General features: G+C 45.0%; 1 protein-coding gene across 1 annotated transcript in view; it reads left to right on the top strand.

Annotated features, from left to right (window-relative positions):
* The first annotated feature begins 3518 nt into the window (after window positions 1-3518).
* The window catches only part of LOC135524819 (ras-related protein Rab-6B-like), a 119699-nt gene continuing 111960 nt past the window's right edge, over window positions 3519-11257 (top strand). The window contains exon 1 of the mRNA XM_064952669.1: window positions 3519-3572. Coding sequence (XP_064808741.1) covers window positions 3543-3572 — 30 coding nt within the window. The 5' untranslated portion in view covers window positions 3519-3542. The remainder of the gene's footprint in view (window positions 3573-11257) is intronic.

The raw sequence follows: 11257 nt of genomic DNA, 5'->3' as shown, positions 1-11257 counted from the left end.
AGGGGCACAACTAAGGATCTACACCACAGAGAGACAGTAGAGGCACCACTAAGGCTCTACACCACAGAGAGACAGTAGGGGCACCACTAAGGCTCTACACCACAGAGAGACAGTAGGGGCACCACAGGGCTCTACACCACAGAGAGACAGTAGAGGCACCACAGGGCTCTACACCAAAAAGAATAAAACATCCCAGGAAAACTTTCAAGGAACCAGAGTAAAACATTCTCAGAACCTCCCTGGTACCAGAGTAAAACGTTCTCAGAACCTCCCTGGTACCAGAGTAAAACATTCTCAGAACCTCCCTGGTACCAGAGTAAAACGTTCTCAGAACCTACCTGGTACCAGAGTAAAACATTCTCAGAACCTCCCTGGTACCAGAGTAAAACGTTCTCAGAACCTCCCTGGTACCAGAGTAAAACGTTCTCAGAACCTCCCTGGAACCAGTGTTAAATGTTCTCAGAACCTCCCTGGTACCAGAGTAAAACATTCTCAGAACCTCCCTGGTACCAGAGTAAAACGTTCTCAGAACCTCCCTGGTACCAGAGTAAAACGTTCTCAGAACCTCCCTGGAACCAGTGTTAAATGTTCTCAGAACCTCCATGGTACCAGAGTAAAACATTCTCAGAACCTCCCTGGTACCAGAGTAAAACATTCTCAGAACCTCCCTGGTACCAGAGTAAAACATTCTCAGAACCTCCCTGGTACCAGAGTAAAACATTCTCAGAACCTCCCTGGTAACAGAGTAAAACGTTCTCAGAACCTCCCTGGTACCAGAGTAAAACGTTCTCAGAACCTCCCTGGTACCAGAGTAAAACGTTCTCAGAACCTCCCTGGTAACAGAGTAAAACATTCTCAGAACCTCCCTGGTAACAGAGTAAAACATTCTCAGAACCTCCCTGGTACCAGAGTAAAATGTTCTCAGAACCTCCCTGGTACCAGAGTAAAACATTCTCAGAACCTCCCTGGTACCAAAGTAAAACGTTCTCAGAACCTCCCTGGTACCAGAGTAAAACGTTCTCAGAACCTCCCTGGTACCAGAGTAAAACGTTCTCAGAACCTCCCTGGTACCAGAGTAAAACGTTATCAGAACCTCCCTGGTACCAGAGTAAAACGTTCTCAGAACCTCCCTGGTACCAGAGTAAAACATTCTCAGAACCTCCCTTGTACCAGAGTAAAACGTTCTCAGAACCTCCCTGGTACCAGAGTAAAACGTTCTCAGAACCTCCCTGGTACCAGAGTAAAACGTTCTCAGATCCTCCCTGGTACCAGAGTAAAACGTTCTCAGAACCTCCCTGGTACCAGAGTAAAACGTTCTCAGAACCTCCCTGGTAACAGAGTAAAACATTCTCAGAACCTCCCTGGTACCAGAGTAAAACGTTCCCAGAACCTCCCTGGTACCAGAGTAAAACGTTCTCAGAACCTCCCTGCTACCAGAGTAAAACGTTCTCAGAACCTCCCTGGAACCAGAGTAAAACGTTCTCAGAACCTCCCTGCAACCCAAAAATAAAAGCTTCCCAGATCAGGCAAAACTTTTGTTCTTCTGTTCTCAGAACGTTTACATTTTTTTCTTCAGTTTACCAATCAGGAAATGTATAGCTTCGTTCCCACAATTCACGTAAAGAATGTACATTCCCACAACTTCCAAGGAACCAAATGTGCTAGCTAGGTTTCTACCAGTCCCTATGAGCCCTATTCATTCAAATCCATTCCACTGTAAAATCAGACAGTCTTGTGTCTTTGGGGAAATTAGCATTTAAAATATCTGTGGACGAGAGCTTTCCAGCCCCGCCTCCCGATTAACATAAAGCTTTCCAGCCCCGCCCCCTGATTAACATAAAGCTTTCCGTGTCCTGCAGAACCCGGCTTTTCCCTCTCTGATTACATATGAGCCACCTCCAAAGCCCCCTGACTGTATGTGTGTGTGTTAACCAGCAGCTAGTCTACGTGTGTGTGTGTGTGTGTGTGTGTGTGTGTGTGTGTGTGTGTGTGTGTGTGTGTGTGTGTGTGTGTGTGTGTGTGTGTGTGTGCGCGCGTGTGCGTGCGGGCGGGTGGGTGGGTGTGTGTGTGTGTTAACCAGCAGCTGGTGTGTGTGTGTGTGTTTGCACAGGCAGCGCACTGTTGAGGATGTGTCATTTCCTCAAGTACTTTCAACGACCCTGGACCATAGCTGACCTTCGGGTAGCGTGTTGAGTGGGTACTGGAGTACTGAATGGGGAATTTGGATAGCGAGGCAGCCTACTGGGAACACATTGGCTGAATCAACGTTGTTTCCGTGTAATTTCAACGAAACTATTGACATCTGTGCCCAGTGGGAGGAAGCCTAGCGGGTAGCCTAGCGAGTGGCCTAGCGAGTAACCTAGCGCATGGCCTAACGGGTAGCCTAGCGGATGGCCTAGCGGATGGCGGGTAGCCTAAGCGAGTAACCTAGCGCATGGCCTAACGGGTAGCCTAGCGGATGGCCTAGCGGATGGCGGGTAGCCTAGCGGGTAGCCTAGCGAGTAACCTAGCGCATGGCCTAACGGGTAGCCTAGCGGATGGCCTAGTGGATGGCCTAATGGGTAGCCTAGCGGGTAACCTAGCGGATGGCCTAGTGGATGGCGGGTAGCCTAGCGGGTAGCCTAGCGGATGGCCTAGTGGATGGCCTAATGGGTAGCCTAGCGGGTAGCCTAGCGGATGGCCTAGTGGATGGCGGGTAGCCTAGCGGGTAGCCTAGCGGGTAACCTAGCGGGTAACCTAGCGCATGGCCTAACGGGTAGCCTAGCGGGTAACCTAGCGGATGGCCTAGTGGATGGCGGGTAGCCTAGCGGGTAGCCTAGCGGTTAAGAGTGTTTGAATCCTTTCAAATCTGTCGATGTGCCCTTGACCTAATTGCACCTGTAAGTTGCTCTGGATAAGAGTGTCTGCTAAATGACTCAAATGTAACATGAAAAGCCTGAGAAGAGAATGAGTTAGACTTTGGTTGCAAATTGCACCATTTCAGAGGGTTATAATTGAGGCACATTCTAGCCCTGCACCGGGTCTGATAACCTTTCTCATTTCCTATCTGGCCTGTGAAAAGAGCATCTGAAGGAAATATTACAGATATCATCCTATATTGCCAACATATGAAAAAGCTTTATTGTGGAAAATGCTAAAAATCGTTTTGTTGTTGTATGAAATTAATAAGTCCTCAGGCTAAAGATCTCTCTTCATCAGGGTGTTTGTTATTCGTACAGTTTCTTCTAAAGAGGAGTCATTATGTATTCACTGTTTCAGCACAAACAGCTCGAATGTCACTGTCTCTGTTCCAAAACCCATCTAACCCCACATCTCTCTATCTCTCTCTCTATCCCTCTCTCTCTTCTCTCTTTCTCTCTCTCTCTCTCTCTCTCTCTCTCTCTCTCTCTCTCTCCCTCTCTCTTCTCTCTTTCTTTCTCTCTCTCTCTATCCCTCTCTCTCTTCTCTCCCTCTCTCTCTATCTTTATATCTCTTCCTCTATCTCTCTCTCTCTATCTTTGTTTTTTCTTGTAGTTGGGAAGACATCTCTGATCACGAGGTTCATGTATGACAGCTTTGACAACACATATCAGGTAGGTATCGGAGGCACCACACTACCACACTGTCGCCAGGCAGTCACTGACACGCTACATTGTTGTATCGGTCACTCACTCCACCAATCACAGCAGTGAATAGACAGAACTGACCCACCCCCCTACCACACCCCCAGATTCAAACACAGCTGTGCAGTACATTGATCCACTAAGCAGCTGATTCTATGGTTGCGCTGTAAGAATGAGCTGATTGTTTTCTCAGTTTGGTGTCAAGGGAGCAGCTTTTAGGTTCATCAGAGGTAAACAACATGAGATAGTATATTGGAAGGTAGTGGATTGTGAGGTAGTATATCGTGAGGCAGTATATCGTGAGGCAGTATATTGTGAGGCAGTATATTGTGAGGTAGTATATCGAGAGGTAGTATATCGAGAGGTAGTATATCGAGAGGTAGTATATCGAGAGGTAGTATATCGAGAGGTAGTATATCGAGAGATAGTATATCGAGAGGTAGTATATCGTGAGGTAGTATATCGAGAGGTAGTATATCGAGAGGTAGTATATCGAGAGGTAGTATATCGAGAGGTAGTATATCGAGAGGTAGTATATCGAGAGATAGTATATCGAGAGGTAGTATATCGAGAGGTAGTATATCGAGAGGTAGTATATCGAGAGGTAGTATATCGTGAGGCAGTATATCGTGAGGCAGTATATCGTGAGGTAGTATATTTTGAGGTAGTATAATGTGAGGTAGTATATTTTGAGGCAGTATATTGTGAGGTAGTATATTTTGAGGTAGTATAATGTGAGGTAGTATAATTTGAGGTAGTATATTGTGAGGTAGTATAATTTGAGGTAGTATAATGTGAGGTAGTATAATTTGAGGTAGTATAATGTGAGGTAGTATATTTTGAGGTAGTATAATTTGAGGTAGTATATTGTGAGGTAGTATATCGTGAGGTAGTATATTGTGATGCAGTATATTGTGAGGCAGTATATCGTGAGGCAGTATATCGTGAGGCAGTATATCGTGAGGCAGTATATCGTGAGGTAGTATATTTTGAGGTAGTATAATGTGAGGTAGTATATTTTGAGGCAGTATATTGTGAGGTAGTATATTTTGAGGTAGTATAATGTGAGGTAGTATAATTTGAGGTAGTATATTGTGAGGTAGTATAATTTGAGGTAGTATAATGTGAGGTAGTATAATTTGAGGTAGTATAATGTGAGGTAGTATATTTTGAGGTAGTATAATTTGAGGTAGTATATTGTGAGGTAGTATATCATGAGGTAGTATATTGTGAGGTAGTATATTGTGAGGCAGTATATCGTGAGGTGGATGTTAGTCTTTGTCCCTACTGTGTACATTACCCACTCAGCATTTTAATTTGACCATGGGGTGGGGAGAAGTCTGTTAATGCTACTGCATCTAAACTGCAACGATATGACTGATATGAATTGAGTGTGTGTGTGAGAGCAGTATGAGAGCCTCTGTGTGGACTGGCTCAGCCCCTGAGGGCTGTAGTGACATGGTGTTCAAAGAGAGACCTCTGAAACCCAGCCGCGAGCTTCCCAGGTTCCCTCTGAAACATCAACAGTGCCAGAAGATTCACACTCTTTCCCTTCATTACCTCCTGAAGGAGGGCGGCAGGAAGCCTTAGAGGTTAACAGCTTTGGGCTGAAAGGTAACTGAAAGTTCGCTGGTTCAAATCCTCGAGTCGAATAGGGTGAAATATCTGTCAATGTTCCCTTGAGTAAAGCACTTAACTCGAATTGCTCCTGCCAGTCACACTGGACGAGAGTGTTTTTTTTTAATTGTCAAATTTAAAGAGATCTTAAAGTCAACCAGCCCGTCTCCATTCCTAGATGTTCAGTATTACAACAGTGCTAACGCTGTAATGAGATTTGGATGGTGTATTATGAGTATATGCTTTGTGGGAGCTCTCACAATGGACACTGTATCCCCTTCTATCCCAGGATTCAATGGTGTCGAAAGGGATGGCTGCAATTTTACTCATAACAAACAGTGCTTTTTTGTTTATTTTTTCGCATTGTTTGTAACTTATTTTGGACCTAATGTATCTTATGACCGAAAAGAGCTTCTGGATATCACAACATTGATTCCTCACCTCACCCCAAAATCTTCTCTGAGACCCAAATCCCCGTCATTCACGTGAAGAAAAGAAAAGACAGAAATACAGGGGGCGGAGATCGGAGTGCCTTGTGAGAATCTGTCGGCCAGTGGGTAACCTGCCTCTACCATCCATTCTATTGGCCAACGTGCGACCACTGGAAAATAAACTGGATGATCTCCGCTCGAGACTATCCTACCAACGGGACATAAACAACTGTAATATCTTATGTTTCACCGAGTTGTGGCTGAATGATGACACGTATAATATAAAGATTTTCCGTGCATTGGCACGACAGAACAGCTACGTCTGGTAAGAAGAGGGACAGGGTGTGTGTCTTTTTTGTCAATAAAAGCTGGTGCGCAATGCCTAATATTGAAGAAGTCTCGAGGTATTGCTCGTCTGAGGTAGAGAACCTCAAGCTGTAGACCACACTATCTACCAACAAAGTTTTCATCTATATTTTTCATAGCTGTCTATTTACCACCACAAACCGATGCTGTTACTATGACCGCACTCAACCACCTCTATAAGGGCCATAAGCAAACAAGACAATACTCACCCAGAGGTGATGCTCCTAGTGGCCGGGGACTTTAATGCAGGCAAACTTAAATCTGTTTTACCTCATTTCTACCAGCATATCACATGTGCAACCAGAGGAAAAACAACTCTAGACCACCTTTACTCCACACACAGAGATGCATTAAAAGCTCTCCCTCGCCCTCCATTTGGCAAATCTGACAATACTTCTATCCTTCTGATTCCCGCTTACAAGCAAAAACAAAAGCAGGAAGTACCAGTGACTCGCTCAATATGGTAGTGGTCAGATGACGCGGATGCTACGCTACATGACTGTTTTGCATCGATGTATGGTCACTATACATATTCCAACCAGAATGATTACAGAAAGATAACAGGCAACATCCGCACCGAGCTAAAGGCTAGAGCTGGCGCTTTCAAGGAGCGGGACACTAATCCAGACGCATATAATATATCCCGCTAAGCCCTCAGGGGAACCATCAAACAGGCAAAGCATCAATGCATGACTAAGATTGAATCCTACTACACCGGCTCTGATGCTCGTCGGATGTGGCAGGGCTTGAAAACTATCATGGATTACAAAGGGAAACCCAGCCGCGAGCTTCCCAGTGACATGAGCCTACCAGATGAGCTGAATGCCTTTTATGCTCGCTTCGAGGCAATCAACACTGAAGCATGCATGAGAGCACCAGCTGTGCCGTAACGACTGTGTGATCACGCTCTCCGTAGCTAATGTGAGCAAAACCTTTAAACAGGTCAACCTTCACAAGGCTGCGGGGCCAGACGGATTACCAGGATGTGTACTCAGAGCATGTTCGGACCAACTGTCAAGTATCTTCATTGACATTTTCAACAAAGTCTGTAATGCCTAACATGTTTTCAAGCAGACCACCATAGTCTCTGTGCCCAAGGAAGCTGCCTAAATGACTACCGACCCGTAGCACTCACGTCGGCGGTAGCCATGAAGTGATTTGAAAGGCTGGTCATGGCTGACATCAACACCATCATCCTGGAAACCCTAAATCCGCTCCAATTCGCATACCGCCCCAACAGATCCACAGATGACGTAATCTCACTCACACAGTCCACACTGCCCTTTTCCAGCTGGACAGAGTGAACACCTACGTGAGAATTCTGTTTATTGACTACAGCTCAGCGTTCAACACCATAGTACCCACAAAGCTCATCACTAAGCTAAGGAACCTGGGACTAAACACCTCACTTTGAAACTGGATCCTGGTCTTCCTGACGGGCTGCCCCCATGTGGTAAGGGTAGGCAACGACACATCTGCCACACTGATCCTCGACACGGGGGGCCCATCGGGGGTGCGTGTTTAGTTCCCTCCTGTACTCCCTGTTCAACCACGACTGTGTGGCCAAGCACGACTTCAACACCATCATTAAGTTTGCTGACGACACAACAATGGTCACTGACACCGCTGAGACAGGACAACAACCTCTCCCTCAATGTGAGCAAGACAAAGGAGCTGATCGTGGACTACAGGAAAAGGCGTGCTGAACAGAACCCCGTTAACATCGATGGGGCTGTAGTGAGGCGGTCGAGAGTTTCAAGTTCCTTGGTTTCCACATCACCAACAAACTATTATGGTCCAAACACACCAAGACATTCGTTAAGAGGGCGCAACAACACATTTCCCCCCTCAGGAGACTGTAAAGATTTGTCATGAGTCCCCAGATCCTCAAAAGGTTCTACAGCTGAACCATCGAGAACATCCTGACCGGTTGCATCACCGCCTGGTAATACAACTGCTCGGCATCTGACCGTAAGGCGCTACAGAGGGTAATGCATACAGCCCAGTACATCACTGGGGCCAAGCTTCCTGCCATCCAGGACCTCTATACCAGGCGGTGTCAGAGGAAGGACCAAAAAATTGTCAAAGACTCCAGTCATAGACTGTTCTCTCTGCATCTGCACAGCAAACGGAACCAGAGTGCCAAGTCCAGGACGAAAAGGCTCTTCAACAGCTTCTTCCCCCAAGCCATAAGACTGAACATAAGGCTGAACAATTAATCAAATGGCCACCAGGACTTTTTACACTGAACTCTAACAAGTCAACTGAACTCTGAATTCTCACAAAAATAACGAGAATAAAAAGAGAGAGAGAGAGTTTCCTCCATCATCTTCTCCTCTCATCAGTCCCCTCTTCATCATCGCGCTGGATGTGCGTTCCAGACAGACTCAGGCAGATTCAGACAGGCATCTGCGTATTTGCAAATGTCTCTGCATGCTTTATGACATCTAATATCTGTCCACTGCCCGCTGCACTTTAAAAACAGCCTGTCTGTGAGGAAAATGAAAATGAGATGGTAATTTCTGCCACTTAACCCTGGGGTCCAGGAATCAGCCGGCTTCGTCATGCCCTCCCTCCCTCGACACAGCATCACATCAGTCAAAGACAGAGAGAGAGAGAGAGAGAGAGAGAGAGAGAGAGAGAGAGAGAGAGAGAGAGAGAGAGAGAGAGAGAGAGAGAGAGACAGAGAGAGAGAGAGAGAGAGAGAGAGAGAGAGAGAGAGAGAGTGAGAGAGTGAGAGAGAGAGAGAGAGAGAGAGAGAGAGAGAGAGAGAGAGAGAGAGAGAGAGAGAGAGAGAGAGACAGAGAGAGAGAGAGAGAGAGAGAGAGAGAGAGACAGAGAGAGAGAGAGAGAGAGAGAGAGAGAGAGAGAGAGAGAGAGAGAGAGAGAGAGAGAGAGAGAGAGAGAGAGAGAGTGTGTGTGTTTGTGTGTGTCCACCCAGCCTTTGTATATATTCTCTAGTCAAAGCCTCACAACCAGAGCCAGCCCTTTGTTCCAATTCAGATTGTGGATTACTGGCTGGGTTATTATGGGTGATGTAGCTTTGTAGAGAGGGTTATTATGGGTGATGTAGCTTTGTAGAGAGGGTTATTATGGGTGATGTAGCTTTGTAGACAGGGTTATTATGGGTGATGTAGCTTTGTAGACGGGGTTATTATGGGTGATGTAGCTTTGTAGACAGGGTTATTATGGGTGATGTAGCTTTGTAGACAGGGAGAGAGAGAGAGAGAGAGAGAGAGAGAGAGAGAGAGAGAGGAGAGAGAGAGAGAGAGAGAGAGAGAGAGAGAGAGAGAGAGAGACAGAGAGAGATTAGAGATGGGTGATGTAGCTTTGTAGACAGGGTAATTATGGGTGATGTAGCTTTGTAGACAGGGTAATTATGGGTGATGTAGCTTTGTAGACAGGGTTATTATGGGTGATGTAGCTTTGTAGACTGGGTAATTATGGGTGATGTAGCTTTGTAGACTGGGTTATTATGGGTGATGTGGCTTTGTAGAGAGGGTTATTATGGGTGATGTAGCTTTGTAGACAGGGTAATTATGGGTGATGTAGCTTTGTAGACAGGGTAATTATGGGTGATGTAGCTTTGTAGACAGGGTTATTATGGGTGATGTAGCTTTGTAGACTGGGTAATTATGGGTGATGTAGCTTTGTAGACAGGGTTATTATGGGTGATGTGGCTTTGTAGAGAGGGTTATTATGGGTGATGTAGCTTTGTAGACAGGGTTATTATGGGTGATGTAGCCTTGTAGACAGGGTTATTACAGGTGATGTAGCTTTGTAGACTGGGTTATTATGGGTGATGTAGCTTTGTAGACTGGGTTATTATGGGTGATGTAGCTTTGTAGACAGGGTTATTATGGGTGATGTAGCTTTGTAGACAGGGTTATTATGGGTGATGTAGCTTTGTAGAGAGGGTTATTATGGGTGATGTAGCTTTGTAGATAGGGTTATTACGGGTGATGTAGCTTTGTAGACAGGGTTATTATGGGTGATGTAGCTTTGTAGACAGGGTTATCACTAATATATAGTGTTTAAATCCCTGTACCCAGCTCCTCACTAATATATAGTGTTTAAATCCCTGTACCCAGCTCCTCACTAATATAGTGTTTAAATCCCTGTACCCAGCTCCTCACTGATATATAGTGTTTAAATCCCTGCACCCAGCTTCTCACTAATATATAGTGTTTAAATCCCTGTATTCATCTCCTCACTAATATATAGTGTTTAAATCCCTGTACCCAGCTCCTCACTAATATATAGTGTTTAAATCCATGTACCCTGCTCCTCACTAATATATAGTGTTTAAATCCCTGTACCCAGCTCCTGGCATAAATTGACTATTGGCATAAATTGACTATTGGCATAAATTGACTATTGGCATAAATTGACTATTGGCATAAATAGACTATTGGCATAAATAGACTATTGGCATAAATTGACTATCGGCATAAATAGACTATTGTCATGCTTGGGGACAGATAGACCTGTCGGGATTCAACTATCCACTGGCACCCATAGCTCTGTCACTAAATTAATACTAACCTCCTGTCCAATGTATGACCATATTTGAGACACATATTTCCCTCAGATTACACAGACCCACAGAGAATTAGAAATCAAACCCGATTTTGATAAACTCCCATATCTCCTGGGTGAAATACCACAGCGTGCCATCACAGCAGCAAGATTTGTGACCTGTTGCCAAAATGTAAATGAGAAAGTGGAGCACAAACAACATTGTAAATAAAACCCATATTTATTTGTTTTCCCATCCTATTCCCATCCTATTCTGCTAAAACAATTTTTATAGCTGATAATATAACACATTAAATGTATTTTTGAGTGCAATATTTACTGTTAAATTATAATAGTTTTGATGTTGTTGTTTGTCTCACTTTTATTTGTTTATTTCACTTGCATTGGCAATGTAAGCATGTTTCCCATGCTAATAAAGCCCATTTGAATAGAGATAGCGAGAGAGAGGAGGCAAAGACACACTGAGTCAGAGAGAGAGACATAGGAGGCAAAGACACACTGAGTCAGAGAGAGAGACATAGGAGGCAAAGACACACTGAGTCAGAGAGAGAGACATAAGAGGCAAAGACACACTGAGTCAGAGAGAGAGACATAGGAGGCAAAGACACACTGAGTCAGAGAGAGAGACATAGGAGGCAAAGACACACTGAGTCAGAGAGAGAGACATAGGAGGCAAAGACACACTGAGTCAGAGAGAGAGAC

Source organism: Oncorhynchus masou, chromosome 31 (assembly GCF_036934945.1).
Source record: "Oncorhynchus masou masou isolate Uvic2021 chromosome 31, UVic_Omas_1.1, whole genome shotgun sequence".
Taxonomy (NCBI): domain Eukaryota; kingdom Metazoa; phylum Chordata; class Actinopteri; order Salmoniformes; family Salmonidae; genus Oncorhynchus; species Oncorhynchus masou.
The sequence above is the reverse complement of the archived record's forward strand: the minus strand, read 5'-3'. Positions and strand labels throughout refer to the sequence as shown.